The 17,713-nt window shown below is 33.6% G+C and overlaps 3 protein-coding genes across 4 annotated transcripts; 1 reads left to right on the forward strand and 2 right to left on the reverse strand.

The window, feature by feature from the left end:
* Positions 1 to 2,271: 2,271 nt before the first annotated feature.
* LOC106761550 (protein DEHYDRATION-INDUCED 19) lies at positions 2,272 to 6,834 on the forward strand. The gene is made up of 5 exons (XM_014645111.2): positions 2,272 to 2,539; positions 4,092 to 4,231; positions 4,621 to 4,686; positions 4,817 to 5,052; positions 6,513 to 6,834. The coding sequence occupies exons 1-5, from the start codon at positions 2,461 to 2,463 to the stop codon at positions 6,604 to 6,606; spliced, it is 615 nt and encodes a 204-aa protein (XP_014500597.1). The 5' UTR covers positions 2,272 to 2,460; the 3' UTR covers positions 6,607 to 6,834.
* A 544-nt stretch (positions 6,835 to 7,378) lies between these two features.
* Positions 7,379 to 9,160, reverse strand: LOC106762657 (elongation factor Tu, chloroplastic). The gene has a single exon (XM_014646676.2). The coding sequence runs from the start codon at positions 9,070 to 9,072 to the stop codon at positions 7,615 to 7,617; it is 1,458 nt and encodes a 485-aa protein (XP_014502162.1). The 5' UTR covers positions 9,073 to 9,160; the 3' UTR covers positions 7,379 to 7,614.
* A 3,966-nt stretch (positions 9,161 to 13,126) lies between these two features.
* LOC106762579 (probable serine/threonine-protein kinase WNK3) lies at positions 13,127 to 17,231 on the reverse strand. 2 transcript variants are annotated; one of them, XM_014646572.2, is made up of 8 exons: positions 16,843 to 17,231; positions 16,648 to 16,685; positions 16,297 to 16,524; positions 15,989 to 16,212; positions 15,734 to 15,891; positions 14,643 to 14,826; positions 14,437 to 14,544; positions 13,127 to 14,353 (listed from the first exon to the last, which is right to left on the reverse strand). In XM_014646572.2, the coding sequence occupies exons 1-8, from the start codon at positions 16,924 to 16,926 to the stop codon at positions 13,566 to 13,568; spliced, it is 1,812 nt and encodes a 603-aa protein (XP_014502058.1). In that variant the 5' UTR covers positions 16,927 to 17,231; the 3' UTR covers positions 13,127 to 13,565. The 2 variants fall into 2 exon arrangements, with proteins under 2 accessions (XP_014502058.1, XP_014502057.1); XM_014646571.2 differs by having other exon boundaries at positions 14,437 to 14,565.
* Positions 17,232 to 17,713: the final 482 nt, after the last annotated feature.

Below are 17,713 nucleotides of genomic sequence, written 5' to 3' on the forward strand. Positions count from 1 at the left end.
AGACATTTTATAGTACATCCACGTTCAAATAATTTAAACGAAAAAAAATAATGGATAAAGGAAATGAGTCTAGATGGGAAGATAAATGTGAATGAATGAGATGAATGTAAGTATATATATATATATATATATATAATATTCATACATGGATTGGTTGTATCATATAGAGAAGAAAAAGTGTAATAAGAAATTATAATACTATTTTATCAGAGTTAAGAAAATTTAATATATTTATTGATTAATTCAAAACAATCTTAACAAACAAAGAAAAGGAACGTATATAATTGTACACGGAAAATGATATTTTAACACTGTTTTTCGATACCATTTTGACACTGCACACGTGTCAAAATGTGGTTGGACGATTTCAAATTAAAAAAACAAACTTTGGTTTTTTCTTCCAAATATACCCCTGTCTTAACTTTTTTAATTTGAAATCGTCCAACCACATTTTGACACGTGTGCAGTGTCAAAATTGTGTCAAAAAATGGTGTTAAAATATCATTTTCCTAATTGTACAGACGCTTAATGTAGTAAAAATATATTATCGAATGTATGTTTAATAAATGTTAAATACAACATATGATGAATTCTATGCAATTAATATTGCACGCACATCAGTATTTAATATATATGCATTTAAAACACACAATAATATTGATTATATTTATAAAATATAACATATAATTAATATTTAAAATTATGCAATTAATATTACACACGTTATTAATAAATTTCGTCAGTTATGTTTAAATCTGGTAATTTTTTTAAAGAATTTTAATTTTATTTAATTATTGTATTCGAATTGTAAGAAAATATTAATTATGCTTTTAATATTTTTATTTAACTTTATTTATAAAGTTGAAGACGATTAATATTTTAGATTAGTTTATTATTTAAAAAAGATTTTTCTTATCGATCCAATATGAAGCCATTTTTCTGTCATGGAGGCTCTGCATGATCGAATGATGAACGTGGTTTACGTTGCAGTTTCTGTGAGGATGCTCAACAACTGGTAATGGCTTCAAGAATTCATTCATCTTTCTTCTACATTCATTATATATGCTTGCGTTCATGCTAACGTATTAGCCAGCTGAATCTTCTGCTGTGCTGCATATTATCTGCCTATTTTGGTTCATGCCAACTCAGAAATAGTATTCAGTTTTTTAAGTTGAATGATCAAATGTTAGAAACTAGATCTCATATTTTGTAAAATTGAGTTTAACTTTCACTTCATAATATTAATATCAGAATCATTTTAAATTTATTATTTTTGAGTAAATCTATAATGTATAAATGTGCAATCTTATTTTATAATTCAATTTTGTAGAGTAGATTTTGATTTAAAATTTAGATATTTCTTTTTCTAGAAATGAAATGTTGCATATCAAACATGTTTTTCAGCTTGCTTAAAATATATTATTGTGACTGGAATGTGATTTATTGAGTTCATCCATGCAAATCTTGTATAGTAGGGAAGACTTTGTATGGTGATATACTTTACCTAATTATCAGTTTTTTTAGACTCCTTTTATGGTTGACTTGAAGTCATTATCTCACACTGACAGCACATACAAAAATTTGAAAAAAGAAAATTGTCATAAACTTTTCTAATCATATCCAAATAAAAAATATTACATTAAACACTTTGATTGCAATATTTCATTTTAACATACCTTAAAACTATTTAGCAACGATCGATGACCTCTTAAACTCATTAAGCTATTTGACTTCATATTTTTTGTTAAATTTTTTGTGTGTCTGTGTTTTTCTTTTGGGTCTTTAAAATATATTAATATTTGTGTATTAAAAATATTTTTAATATATTCTAAGTCATCAAATTATTACCTACACCATTGACATATTTTTAAGACTTATAAATATGAAACTTTATGATATGTTTAAGCATGTTCATGTTTCCAAAAATGGAACATTCCTTTATGATATTTATGGTTGGTATTGTAAATCAAGTTTATTTTTAAGAGCCCATTTGATTTAAAAAATGTAGCTTTATAGCGTGAGGTGTGAAAAAAATGCATTAATTAAAATTTACGATAAAAATACTTTTGAGATAAAAGAATTGAAACATATTTTCTTAAAACCTCAGGAAATTAAGATATATTATATGCTTTAAGCCATATGATCTATATAATGAGAGAGATAATTATGGCAATGCAATCTGTATTATTGCAATGCAAACGTGGTTTAATCTGGTATGACATTTTATGAGGAGAATAAGGTGGTGAAAGTGGCACGTGTGAGTGAGGAATAGTGAATGTTTTATTGTGTCAGAAGTGAGAGTTGAGAGTGTCAGAAGGCAAAGAAATGAGTAGCAAAACACGACCACACTAATCGGAGCAGATGAATTGATGAGTGACGGGAAAGCATGTCCTTTCCCTTTGGGCTTGAGAAATCTCTTTTGATCATTCAATCACTCTTTCTCCCTTACAACCAACCATCATGGACTTCATCTTCAGGGCTGCCACTATTCATCCCTCCAACCACTTCCCCTCTCTCCAAGCTTCTCGCCTTCACTCAGGTACTTCTCTTCACACCCATTTTCACTTTCTGCTCTTCACTACTGCATTTCTCTCTCTCTTTTTGCTCTACATGCTTTTTTTCCTCTTGGTGTGAAAATTAAGTCTTAAAGGTACGTCTTTTCCCTGCTGGGTGCAAGTCAGGGAAAAAAAAAAAGAAATTGGGTTGCTTTCGAATTGGATTGAACTTTCAGTGAACTGAACTAAACCCCATGTCCGCTAGTCAGAGAAGTTTAATTTCAAAGTTCCGGTTTTTCTGTTATCGTTTCCCTCAGATGACCTCCATTTTGAAGCATGCAGTTTTGCTCTTAAAGGGTTGGCATTTGTCAAAACAGTTACTTTTGAAAAATATAAATATTGTTCTGAATGTTCGTTTCTGCCATTGAATGTTTTGCAAGTGGACATCATTTACAATTAACCGTTTCGATTGGTGTCTGTGCAATTCACGGCTTATGTAAGGGACGGCCAGGATATGTATTTGGATTTATAATTTAATCACTCAGTAATGATTTCCAGGTTCTCTGTTTATGGGAACTTGGGCTTAATTAAGACAATAAATCAAACTACTCTCTGGCAGGTTCTGCCAAGCTTTTCCATATATGCTGCTCTTATCATACGAGAGTGCGAGATAATTGGGTATATAATAATTTCTCCGAAGCCTTAAAAGCAGAAATAAGAAAAAAAAAAAAAAGGGTGAGAGGGTGAATTGAATTGGAGTAATGACGAAGGAGTGTGATTCCTCAGAGGAAGAACAGCCTCAAGCTGCTGCTTTGAGGAGGAATCTAGAAAAGTTTAAGTTTGAAATCAACAGCGTCAATGAGGGAATTCAGTCGTCTATACTGGCTCGGAGAACTAATGGAACTTGGGGGCCTTCACGATATTTAATTCGGGGGGAGCAGAATGTTTCTGATTCTGATGAAGGTGAAATTGAAAAGGTTCCAATTTGAATTGTGCTTATGTGAACTATTTTCTCCCTTGTTAGGGGCGTCACACATGTATGATCTATCAGTTTTTCAATTCTTGAATGCTTTCACATTTGGTTCTTTTCTTGATATTCTTTGTCCTATGGCTTCACTTTTATCCCGAGTTTTGGATGTGCCCTGCAAATTGCTAGTATGTTTAGATGGACGAGAATGGGGCAATAGCATTCTCCTTGTTACTGAGATTTTTAGAATGAGGGAATTACCCTCCAAGCCCTCCTTTTCTTATTTTTTACAAAAGAAATTACTCGAATTTAGAGAAACTTAGATGATTTTAAACATCCAAGAATGACAAAAAAAGGGTTAATTTCTTCACCTCCTATTCTCTTTCCTCAATCTTCCCCTCCTTGAACCTAAACATACCATGAAGAGCATAAGGGAACCTTAGCACTGTTCATTTTCCTTCTTGTTAGTGTTTTATAATCTTGTAAGTTGTACATTTGTAGCTGTAGGTAACATACAATACATTTATATTTCCTATTGATGTTTTCTTTTGATACATTTTATGGCATTAAAAACGGATCCTTTGTGCGAAAAATAGTTTACTGATGAGGTTTCCATTTGAACTATACAGATAAATATTCAATGCTAAATTATACAGATGAGGATGATGATGCAAAATCACTTTTTCAATGTCCTTTCTGTGACTTCGAGTTTGATTTTTCTTCAGTCCGTGCTCGTTTGGAAGAGGAGGGTTTTGACCCAAGATATATGGTATGACGGTTCTGAATTTTGAAATTTAATGTTTGGCAGAAGTTATTGCTAACATCATAACATGTACACTTCTATTCGACTCTGTTTCCTTTTCCTGCTTTCCTTGATTAATTGTGAGACTGTCCATTGACTTTATTATAGTTTGTAAACCGTAATTCATAGCTTAAGTTCAATTGTATATGACACACTGAACACAAATTCTGCCTATATACTTGATATGGTGCACTTTTCTGATATGAAAAAGAAAAGGGTAAGGATAAAATTAACTAGCAGCCATTTTAGTTAAAAGCTAAGAAAGAATATTTAATGTTTCTGAACATTTCACTTAGGTAATTAAGATGTAATTTAAATTTGAAAACTGACTGACTGTCTTAATTTTCCTATATCAGACCTGTCCTCTGTGTGAGGAAATTTTAGGGGAGGATGCAGTCAGAGTTGCACAGAATTCAAGCAAGGTAAATATTGCCCAACTCAATCATGGAATCTGTGTTCTAAATGTTACCTAGCTCACTCTTGGTTTTAAGAGAACTTGATTCTTGCCCAAGTCAATTGAATATGTCAATAAATGATCTATACTTTCTATAGAGATCTTGGAAGTCTGACAAATCTAGCATCTCATCGAGTGATACGGTAGTGTTTGACAAGAAACTTCCTGCCAGAGGAAGACATGAACTGGTGCCTGATCCCCTTCTGACACCATTTGTTCGCAATGTGTCTGTTCCAAACACCAGTGGTATCCAACCTAGTGAAGTTTTCTCCAGCAGTGGCTCAGACATTTCCAGTGGAAAGGGGTATGATCCTGACATTTCCAGTGGAAAGGGGTATGATCCTTCTTTCTCTAGTATTTTTGTATTGGAAGTATGCTTATATAGTTAAAAAGAGCATGAGAAACTGATAATTCTAAGTCCAAAGCATTAAAAGAATGGCCAAAGATCAACTTTTTTTTCCTTTATAGACACTGCTAATCTCCTGTTCTTGGAAATGTTATAAATGTACAACTATAACTAATTTAGCAGCTTCAGTGGTATCTGCTATATTCATAAGTGCAGTAGTCTATCTCAGTTTATCACTATTGTAACTAATTCATTGTTCTATACATAAAAATAGTGATAATAATTCTTCTATGACATGGGTAATTGTTTATCCAATTTGACACATTATATATAGTGTACACGTAGCAATACATTTCAAAATTGTCTGTGCGCTGTGGATTTACAACACATATCACTCAGAGTGTATTTATTAGTTGGTTAACAGCAGTCTATATTCTATTCATAATGTGACATTACATATATGTAACACGGCAAACTATATTCTGCTTTGAAATTTTACTTTATTCTTTTCATTTGAAGGTTACTTTGAAAGCTTAGGGAGGTGTGTGAAACAAGGCACATTTGTACGATATATTTTTACATTTTTCAGACTTAAATAACTATAAATGATTCTGTAGAGTATATTCATGAAGACTTAAATTTCTTTTTTGATTAATATATTTTCATGTGATGGCATTGATGCCTAGCATGAGCTTTGAAAAAAAGGGAAAAAAAGGGAAAAAAAGGGAAGTAATAGTACCAGAAGGTAGTTGGTTTAACTTTTCTGTTAAGAGATAATGATCTTTGTATCTCAAGTTTTAGCTATAGTTTTCAAGAGTTTTAGTATAGGAAAAAAATTGAATTTCTTTGAGTGTAATGTACCGGTCTTGAAAATGAAAATTGATTGGTAGTCGTGTTATGTATGCCAATATGTACATGTACTGACTGCCACTAAATTAGCTTGCATTTCTTGATATACAATTCTGATTGTTTCTGTGAAGCTCTAGCTCCTACTATAGCTTTGCATAACCTACTTTGTTGGTGATTATGAAAAATTTCCTTCTGGACCTTGAATATGTCGAATTGTATGATAACCTTTTGGCCAAAATTACTTGACTGTCAATGTGATGAGACACCCTTATTAATATCTCCTCACATTTGTTTCACAAGCATGCTCTACTGACAATCGAATCTATCTTACTCATCCAGTTAAAGTTTGGTGATTAAATACTTTTAACGAGTAGCAATATCTGAAATGGTAACCTTATTTTTTCCTTTAATAGATTACAAAATTTTCTTAACTAAAAACATTTGATGCATTGATAGTGAGGATAAAATTTGTGTTGATGCTGCATAAAGATAGTAGCAACGGCTGTATACTGTCTTAAAAACAGGGACAAAAATAAGGTTTATGAAAAATTCTCTGCTTAAACTCAGTACTGAAACGTTGTTGATGGTTTTGTTTGCAGCTCAGAGACAGACTCGGGAGATGAAGAGGATATTGAAGAGAGAAGGCAGAAGGCATCTTTTGTTCAAGAGTTGATGTTATCAACTTTATTTTAGGAAACATGCATCTAACAACTTATAGACAGTCTTGCGTTCAGGTAGCGTTGATTCTTGTAAGAAAATAACTGCGTTTTGGTATGGTGCATGAATTTAGAATAGGTAATCTAAGTGCTGGATAGTCACAAAATTGGATGGTTGCCTCGTTTGCAGGCATGCATTATTGAACATCTGAACTTAGTTATGGTATATTTTAAATCTATATATAGAAGTTAATCTTTTGCATTACTTTATCATCATGGCAAAAATGAGCCATTATTCAAGTCTTTTTTGCACGGAATGCTTTTTTTTACTCGAATTCGGATACGATGCTTGATTAATTCTGCAGGTTAATCTGATGATGAACTGGCCAGTATTTTTGAACCAAGTTGTTGTGCAAACCAGTTTAGTGTTTAGCCAAGGGATCTGGCCAGTCTAATTTGGTTATTATAACATTCCAACAGGTTGGAACTCATGAGCAACTAACGTTCATTTTGAGAGTTTGGCGTAGCTGCAACTGTGTTACGTTACTGGTTATTGTTTATATCGTGTTAGAACGAGTCTATGGAAAATCAGCTATCGTAGTCTTTAGCATTGATTAATCTCGTATTAAAGTAAGAGGGAAACTTGAAAGTAACCCAAATCAATTGCTTATTCAGGTTGTTTATCCTTCATGAGTACACCACACATTAATCTATTTGCAGCAAATTTTTTCTTCCTGTTTAATTCATTGTTTCGTGAAATCCAAGACCAATCGAGTGAACCCCATTGAATAGATGCAAGAAACCAGACATAGAGTAGAACTAATTAGCCAAATGTAACAGTTTAACTACCTCATGTGAGGACATTGCATTCCGTTGAAGATAGTGAAGTAAAAGAGCAGTAACAGCAAAGAAAATTGATTTGGGATAGAAGAATATGATAATGGAATGGAATAACAATATCCATCATAAAGGTGGAAAGTATAAGAAAAAGGGAAAGGAAAGGAGTATAAAAGGAAGAGGAAGAAGAAATGGAAAAGGAGAGAATTCACTCGATGATGGATTGGATAACGCCAGCACCTACGGTCTTCCCTCCTTCCCTGATGGCGAACCTCATTCCCTGTTCGCAGGCCACAGGAACAATGAGCTCGACGACCATCTTAACACGGTCACCGGGCATAACCATCTTGGACTCCTCGTCCTTGTCGTTCATGATGGAGGTCACCTTCCCCGTCACGTCGGTGGTTCTCATGTAAAACTGAGGCCTGTACCCTGCAAAGAACGGCGAGTGCCTCCCACCTTCCTCCTTCTTCAGAACATAAACAATGGCCACGAACTTGGTGTGCGGCGTAATGGTGCCAGGCTTCGCCAGAACCATCCCTCTCTGAATGTCCACCTTCTGAACCCCTCTCAGCAGAAGCCCCACGTTGTCCCCCGCCAACGCCTCGTCAAGAATCTTCTGGAACATCTCCACGCCGGTCACCGTCGTGTTCCTCGTTTCCCTCAAACCTACAAGGTCAACGGTTTCGCCAACTCTAATTGTCCCACGCTCCACTCGCCCCGTCGCCACCGTGCCACGCCCGGTGATTGAGAAAACGTCTTCCACGGCGAGAAGGAAAGGGAGATCGGTTTGGCGCTGCGGAATGGGAATGTAGTTGTCCACTTCGTCCATGAGTTGGTAGATTTTATCGACCCATTCGTTTTCCCCGCGTTTGATTGCCGGGTTCGCCATGAGAGCTTCCAGGGCCAAGAGTGCGGAACCCGAGACGATGGGGATGTCGTCGCCGGGGAACTCATACGAGGAGAGAAGCTCGCGAACTTCGAGTTCCACCAACTGGAGGAGTTCTTCGTCGTCGACTTGGTCCTGTTTGTTCAGGAACACTACCATGTTGGGCACGCCGACTTGTTTTGCCAACAAGATGTGTTCTTTCGTTTGGGGCATGGGGCCGTCGGCGCCGGAGACAACCAGAATGGCGCCGTCCATCTGGGCGGCGCCGGTGATCATGTTCTTGACGTAGTCAGCGTGGCCGGGGCAGTCCACGTGGGCGTAGTGGCGGTTTTCGGTTTCGTATTCGACGGTGGCGGTGTTGATGGTGATGCCGCGGGCGCGCTCCTCCGGGGCGGCGTCAATCTCGTCGTACTTCTTGGGGGCGCTGTTGCCGAGGGAGGCGAGAGCCATGGTGAGGGCGGCGGTGAGGGTGGTCTTTCCGTGGTCGACATGCCCGATGGTGCCTATGTTGACGTGGGGCTTCTTGCGCTCGAACTTGCCTCGCGCGGCGCGGACGGTGAATTGGCGGCGGTGAGTTGTGGTGGAGGGTGTGCGGCGGAGGATGGTGGAGGGCTGGAGGAAGGAGGAAGAGAGAGTGGTTAGTTTATGGGTGGTGGTGGAGCGGAAGGGTGTAGAATTTAAAGAAGAGGGTGAGGAAGAAGAAGATGATGATGACGACGATGATGCATGTGGGAAGAGTATGAGTTTGGAGGAAGCAGTTGCAGAAGAAAGTGCCATGGTTTTGGAAAATTGGGATTGTGGAGAGAAGACGATGTTTGTGAGTGTAAAGTCTTATGTGTGTTATCTGGTGGTGTTGGTAGAGTGTCTGGATGGATAAAATATGACCTCATATCACTTCTATCCTCTGTCAGCCTCAATTTTTCAAGATCACATTATTCTCAACCAAGATTTTCTATCTTTTAGAAAAAATTCTCTTAACAATTATTTTTTTTTACAACTTTTGTACAAGACATATTTGGCACGGAGTTTCTGATTTAACTGTTTTAAATATTTAAAAAAAAATTCAAAATATTATAAAAAATTATTAAAATATCAAGATGCAATTATTCATAAATCTTATATTTGTATGCATTTATAACAAAAAGAGATGGGCAAAACTTCAAAATGTATTTGCATGTATTTGAGTGCAAGATTATGCAAATGCTTCAGCATATGACCATAAAACCACAGAAGAAGCTATGGCGAGCATCATAGTGTCCGGATTTATTGGAGAACTGAAAGGATGGTTAAAATAGATGATAATGGCGAAGCAATCTACAATAATGATGTTATCAACACCTCATCGGAAGGATAAAGCTGATGAATTATTATTAAACCTTTCCTACTCAAAACTCTTGTATGAACACATTTTCATCAAATCAACACATAAAAAGGATAACTTATATAATATAAATTATTATACATAAATAATCTTATAACAAAATATGATTAATTTCACTATAATCAAATTATATTTCATTATCAAATTCATTACTTTATCTATAGACCAATTTATGAATCTAAGTATCACATGAGTATTCACTATGGATGCAAATTTTATGTTATAAACTTTCATAATGTTAATCAAAATATGTCACAATTATTAGACTCATGTTAATTATCAATAAATATTTAATTTCACAAACAATCAAGATATTAATTAGAATGAATTGTAATATATAAATAAGTTCAAATATTATCTAGAGAAGTGATTGCAAACTTCACGCAGATAAGTGATGTAAAAGAGTCACACTAAAATTAGAAAACTAAATTAATATCTTTCAAAATACCTAGGTTATGTCATAATTTCATCCAAAATACTCTTATTCATATATTAAAAGTAAGTTTAAAATTAAAATTACACAATTATATTTTAAACATAGAAGGAACTTTTCATATATATATATATATATATATATATATATATATATATATATATATATATATATATGAAAAAAAACCAAATTTTCTTTTTATTTCATTTTTTGCTTAATATATTAAAAAAAAGCTACAACTAAAAATCAAAATCACCCTCAAACTTACACAAAATTTATTCTCCAACTCTACCTTCTTTAATAAATTTTAAACAATATATTTTACATGAAACTAATACATCAAACCTCATATAATACATAAAATCCCAAATTCAAAATAACACATAATATAATCATAACTCATGCACTTAAACATGTAAATATTCATCAATTTCAACCCATATATGTTCCAAAAAAAATAGTATATGTATATCGAAACAAATGAAAGAAAAGAAATTATAAGTGACAAAAATATTAAAAACATATCAATTACAAACACAACAATCATATATAAAATAATAATCACAAAGTTAACGATACAAATTAATATTCATGTAGACTTTAATACAATATTCAGCAATGAAAAATTTAAGAATCAAAGAAAAGAAAGTATTACCAAAAGCATGCGAAGATTGAAAAGGAAAAGAACATTGATGGAAGTGAACTTTAGAAGGAACTCTATAAAAAGCATGTTAGATCTTCCTCGTTTAATTGTCTTATAGATTTAAAGTATTTAATCCTTACATAGCTATTCATCATAACTTCTCTTTTATGATTTAGCTTTTCACTTTTTAGTCTCAGGAAATTGTACATCCTTTATATGACAATAAATATTTTTAAATATTGTATGTATGTTTCCTCAATTTAATTTTTTTTATTATGTATTCTTTAGTTTGAATTTGTTACATTGATGTCAAATAACATTTAAATTTATGATAAATTTATTAAACTTTATAATAATTACATATCATACACAAACAGACACCCATTGTACTAGTTTGAAGTTAATGCACTATATAATATGTTCTGTGACTATTTTGTTTTTCAATTTTTACACCAATATGAAATAAATATTTGAAAATATGTTGGAATCCATATTAGAGACTAAAAATATATAAGAAGTTATAAATTTTATTTTACATATTAATTTTTTAATGTTAAATTAAATTTAGAATCTATTTTATAATATGGTAGTAGGATGCAATAAAATTTATTAACCCTATATATTATTGTTAGCTTATTATTTGACTGTTCACAAATCTATTATTATGCTAGAGATGAATGAGGATAGATAAATATATGCACTCCTTCAATTTTTTTTTTCAGACATATAAATTAATATCTAAATAAAAATAATTTTATTTTTAATAGTAATATATTTTAGGTTTAATAGGTTTGGAGGTCCCTATATTTGGAGGTTTGTTTCAATTGGGTCCTCCAATTTTTGAAGTGATCAATTAGGTCCCTAATGTTGTCAATTTGAAACAATAAAAGTCTTTCTGTTAAATGCAGTTAATGTCATGAAGTTTTTGAACATGTGACACGCTGACGCTTCCAGGTGACATCGTTTCAAGTGCATAAGTGAATTATAAAAAAGTGAAATCCCTAAATTAAAAGGGTGTATAACCCTTTTATAATCCACCTATGCACTTGAAACGGTGCTACTTAGAAGCGTCAGCGTGCCACATGTTCAAAAACTTCACGGCGTTAATTGCATTTAACGGAAAGACTTTTATTGGTTCAAATTGACAAAATTAGGGACCTAATTGATCACTTTCAAAATTGGAAGATCCAATTGAAACAAACCCCAAATATAGGGACCTCCAAACCTATTAAACCTATATTTTATATATTTGGTTTCTTCACATATTTTTTGTTAATTTATTTTTACGCTCAAAGCTTCATAAGTTAAATAAGCGAGTGAGAGAGTGAACATCCACGTGGCCTTTTCCCAGCGTTGTTCCTTCCTCTGATTGCGACGCCTATTTTATTCATGTCTCCACATTAAGTAGACTTGCTGGAACCTAGATCCACCATAACAAACTCATTTTTTAGTTTATATTATTTATATGAAAGAAATCGTGTAAGAAAGTATTACATTAATTAAAATATACCAAACCTAAAATTGAATTCTTTATTAGTTTTTTTTTTTTTTAATTTGAGTATTTTTACTTAAAAATAAAACATAGAGTTTTTCTATACTATAACGATACCGTTCAAATTTATTAAGCCTGAAAAAAATCAAAGAAGCAAACTCTATTTTCTTCTCAATACTAAAATGTACTTCTTTTGGAATATAAAGAAAACTGTACTTTTAGTCTATACATATATTTGAATTAATTTTAACAATATCTTTATTAAATGTATTCCCCACAATTTTTAATGTTTTTAAGAACATTATCTAATAACTTAGTAACAACATCGTCTAATTATGTAACAATGTTAAGCATCATATAGTTTAACTCTTCTTTCTATCGGTAAAAAGGCAAGAATACAGGCATTTTGAAATAACAAACGTAACATCACCAATAGATTCCGAGGATTGATCGAAGAAAACTAAATCAATTTTACTCTTGAAAGTGAAAAACAAATGCATTTGTAACAGAAATATTATTTTTCTATAAACTCACTTTGAAAATAAAACATTTAATATAATTCACTTAACTTCGAATTTAATTGTACTAAAAATTAATTTTATAGAATAAAAGAAGTTTAACATCATGTTTTTATATACTGCCCGAACACACGTGAGTAATAACAAAATTATAATACTTTGGCAGGGTAAGCAAACAATTCTAAGTTTGCAGTACCTCACCTCCAAGCCCAGAAATACTAGTTGGGAAGACCAGCATGTAAAATTGAAACGACAGGCATAGGCATATATATATATATATATATATATATATATATATATATATATATATATATATATATATATATATATATATATATATGCATATGTATATATGTATTTATATGTACAAGTATAAATTTTCTATGGTTTAATTTATTGTATCAGACTATTTACAGATGAGATTTTAAATTGATATAATCCTGTTTCATGACCTATAGAAACTAGTTTCTTACTTTAACCCCATGTTTGTCGGGTAAATGCAGCAATAGCATTGAGTCCTCCAAGTTGGAGACCACGTTGAGCCATTCCCCAAGGAAATCTCTCCTGCAAAGATCACTCCCTAGTTATAAACCAACTCCAGCTGCATTTCCTCTTCACATTATATACCAAGGACACTTAAACCATTAAAAAATTATCCTCTATCAATTATGAAAACTAAAATATTAACAGTATGCAGGTTCTAAGCAACAAACATGATCGCTACTTAATTTCAATCCTAAATTGAGCTTTGGCTTTTTCTAGATTCTGAACCCGTGACTACCATAAACTTTACAAACGGGGTTTTAGATGAATGAAGCGCGACTCTCTCCCTGCACTTCACCGCCAGGCATCTGTAGGTTGCATATATTTAGAACCTTCTGGCTAATTTCTGGAGAAAGTTCCTTCAAAAGATCCGAGACAGCTAATTTGTGCTTCCTCTTTAGTTCATCTAACTCCTCTCTTTGTTTAACCAACAAATTCTCCAGTTTTTTTGCTATGAGATTGATGTATTCTGCTTCTGAATCTTTTACGCTTGCAGATATTACATTCACAGCAGATTTTTCACTGGTTGCACCTGATTTAATATTTTTTTCACTGGAAGGGGAATCAACAATCTCATCACACTCCTTCTCATCACTACAATCACCAACACGATCATCTGCTGAAATATCACCATTCGCGGCCAAACTACCATCCTCAGCGTTTGCATCTGCAGCAGAACAAAAGTTTGAACTACCAGCACGATATGGAGAGTTTCCACCAACTCCCTTTGGCGAGTCAGACCAGAACTTTCGACCTGAAGGTAATATTTCTAATGCAAGACTGCCAGGAGAAGTAACAGAATCGTGTTTCATAGGAGAGGCCTCTGGCCTACTTTCAGAGGTATAGCCTGAATCTTGACTATAACTGTCAACAGGAAGTTCACTGACGTTCCAACTAGGAATGTGAAACCGAATTTCAGAGTCAATCATCCTAGCAATAGTTGTAACATCTTGATCAGTTAGTTCCAACTCCTCAACCATTTCACTGGCAACAGAGGTTGAAGTGTCTGCTTCGATATCAAAAGGAAAGTGGATATTGCGAATATGACCTACATGGAAATGAACATCAGAACCAATGAAAAAGAAAATAGACACTTTGGATAAAAACAAGATAAGAAAATTAAGAGAAGACCTGAGGAATCTGCAATTCTCAATTTTAAAAATATTGTATTATTATCTCTCCTCTGACCTTCCACCGTGAATTCCCTACTTGCTTCAGAAGAAGTATCCACAACAATAGCTTGATTATGAGAAATATTTGCTGCATTTGTTATGCATCAGATGGTAAACAAAATAATATCGTTAATTGGGAAATTTAGATGCAAGGGATATAATTACCTAAATGATGGGTTTGAGCTTTTGAAGATCGGCCTACACTTTCATTATCATAATCTGACTGAAGGAAGGGATCCATCAAGAGGTCCTTCGCAGATAACCGTTCAGATACATGAGCAATACACTTTTCAATAAATGCTTTAACTTCGGGATCTGTCACTTTTGCCAATGATGCTGGCTTTATTCCCTACCAGGATGGAAACAACAATAATAAACATAAAGATGATAAGTGAGAATAAGGGCTGGTTTAAGAAAATGGTTTCCGTTACTGTTTTCACCGATAATTGAAAAACAATTTTTTTTTTTTCTGGTTTGTTTCCTGTTTTCAAAGATTTTGGCATGATAGGGTGAAACTATTTAACATTTTTACAGTTCTTAGGGAAAAACGGAAAATAGCAATGAAAAATGTTACCTTGAAGCAAACAAGCCCCTAAAATATCATGAGTACCAGTCAACTGTTTACTACTGGACAGTTATTTGATTCTTTATACAGTATATGAATAAGAATATGGAGACAGAAAAATATATTTCAATGTTGAGTTAAAAAATTTGCGGAGTGATTTTTTTTCCATGACCATTTTAAACCTTAAAGCATGCCCAACCACATCTGTGGTCCTCTTCAAACATCTAGATTAGATCTTTAGCAATTTCCTACATAAGCTAAAACCTAAGATGATTCTTATCGAAGATGTGTTAACCATTATTCCCAAAAGAGGAGTATTAGCACCCACACTCTGCTATTGATTAAGTTGTATAGGAGATTATAAAATTATGAGAAAGACTCATTAAGTAAAAAGTGAGACCCATAGAATTATGTGATTTATAATAAATTTCAGTTAATAGCATAGAGTGTGTTCGAAAGAATGTGCTAATAGCACTTCTCATTCTTTAGAAGCCAATTAAAATTCAGGTTCAAAATCTGGAGAAGAAGAAAAAATACCATATCAAATATTCTAGGATTTTTGAAGAGTTTTGATTGCGCAATGAATACTATATCCATCTCCATTGAGATGAAATGAACTATTCTAATATCAGCGTTGCATCACATGTAAGGTAAAATAGTTGCAACATTTTGATAAAAGAGCTTAACTTACAGATGTAACTTTCTTGTATATTTGAGCGGCATTGGCACATTCAACATACGGGTACTCAACTGTTACCAACTCTAGCAAGCACATACCAAAAGCATAGATGTCAACAAGCTCGTTGTATTCCTCTTCGTAAAGTTCTGGGGCCATGAATTCCGGAGTTCCTAGGCTCACAATGAGAATTACAGACGCTCTCAGTTTCCCGCAGCAGTCCACAAAAGAAAAAAAAAAGGAGTATAACAATTTCACAGGAAATGTTACCTATGACACTGTGAGCTGAATTGGCCTGCTGGAGGATAGCCGCCAATCCTAAATCACCAATTTTTACCTCCCCTTGATTCCCATTGACAAAAATGTTATCGCACTTCAGGTCACGATGAATGATGGGAGGATTATTACTGTGAAGATAGTGAAGGCCTTCCAGAATCTGCTTAGACCATTTCTTCACAGCTCTCAAATCAACATGCTTATGTTTCTTCCGGTATCTAAATTAAGAAAGTCAAACATAAACACAAAAAGCTCACCAACGTTACAAAATAAAAGCACAACAGAAGCCGAAAGAGACTCACTGGCGCAACGTTCCTGAGGTGAAAATTTCAGTAATGAAGTTGATGTTCTCGCTCTTGGAGTCAATCCATGAGTTATAAAACTTAATTATATTCTTATGCTTCAAAGTCTTGAGTAAATGAACCTCCGAATAAAGTCGCTCGAAATCTTCAGAGTTACGCAAAACATCCGCCAGCTTAATCTGATTCCAAGCCACTTCAATACCTTCCAATTCATCAAACGCTCGATATCTACATTTCCATTTCACTGTTAAGGACAAACAAAAATCCCCCCACCCCCAAAACGAATCCATGCAGACTGGTTATGGTTATTTTAATCAAGCGTGGAAAAATAAAGAAACCGAAAAAGGATACACTTTCTTGAAAGCCCCTTTCCCTAAAACTTCCTTGTACTGCAGAATAATCCAGCAAACAAAATCAGATCAAGCGAAGAGTTTTAAAAATAAGTTGCAAAAGTAATCAATCGATTATTAACAGAATTAGCAAGGTAAAGGAAGGGGTATAACGGAAGGCATTAAGGATCCGCATTGAGGAAGAAGTGAAACTGACCCGACCATAACGACCAGAGGGATCAACCTCGACGAATTCCATGTCAGGATCGTCGAGGTCCTGCTCGGAGGAATCCGGCAGCATTGGCAGAAACCCTAGCTACGTAGAAGGAAGTGATGAATTGGGAAGAAAATGGGGGAAAGAGAAGAGGAACGGGAATTATGGGTGTTGTTATTGGAATTTCGGAGAACTCGAGGAAACAATGCTAGCTCTGGTTCAGGTTCTGGTTCTGGTTATTGGCAGAGTGAAAACAGCACATATAATGGTACGATGCTTTCGATTGAAACGCTCCGTTTCCGTTATGGACTCGGAGGAGGAGGAAGAGGAAGGTGCGTGCAGGTGCAGAGTAAGTTCAAGGAGACGCAACTAACATGCTGTTAATATCTTATGCTGGCCAAGTCAAATACTCTCATTTATAGCGTTCAAGGCAAGTTCATCGGCTACTACTCTCATTTTTGTTTTTTATTGCTTACTTGCTTCATAAACAAGTAATACAATATTAAATTTATGAATATTTTTAATTTAGTTTTTATTAATGATTTTTTGTAGATTGGATATCTAAAAATTTATATATTCTAATTGAGTTTTTATTATTCAATATTTTTTATTAATTAGGTGGTATGATAGTTATATATTTTCATTATCTTATTACTTTGCCTTTAAAAATATGAGACTTTTTTTTATTAATATAACACAAAACATGGTTTTCATTATTCCAATATATACATTTTGAGTTCTTGTAAAAAAAATAATAATAAAAGTTTAATTAAAAAACATTCAATGTTTTAATTAAGTTATTTTATAGTTATTATTAGAAAAACTAAAATAATTAATGCTAATTAATAATTATACTCTAATTTTTTTAAATACA

Source organism: Vigna radiata, chromosome 5 (assembly GCF_000741045.1).
Source record: "Vigna radiata var. radiata cultivar VC1973A chromosome 5, Vradiata_ver6, whole genome shotgun sequence".
Lineage (NCBI taxonomy): Eukaryota > Viridiplantae > Streptophyta > Magnoliopsida > Fabales > Fabaceae > Vigna > Vigna radiata.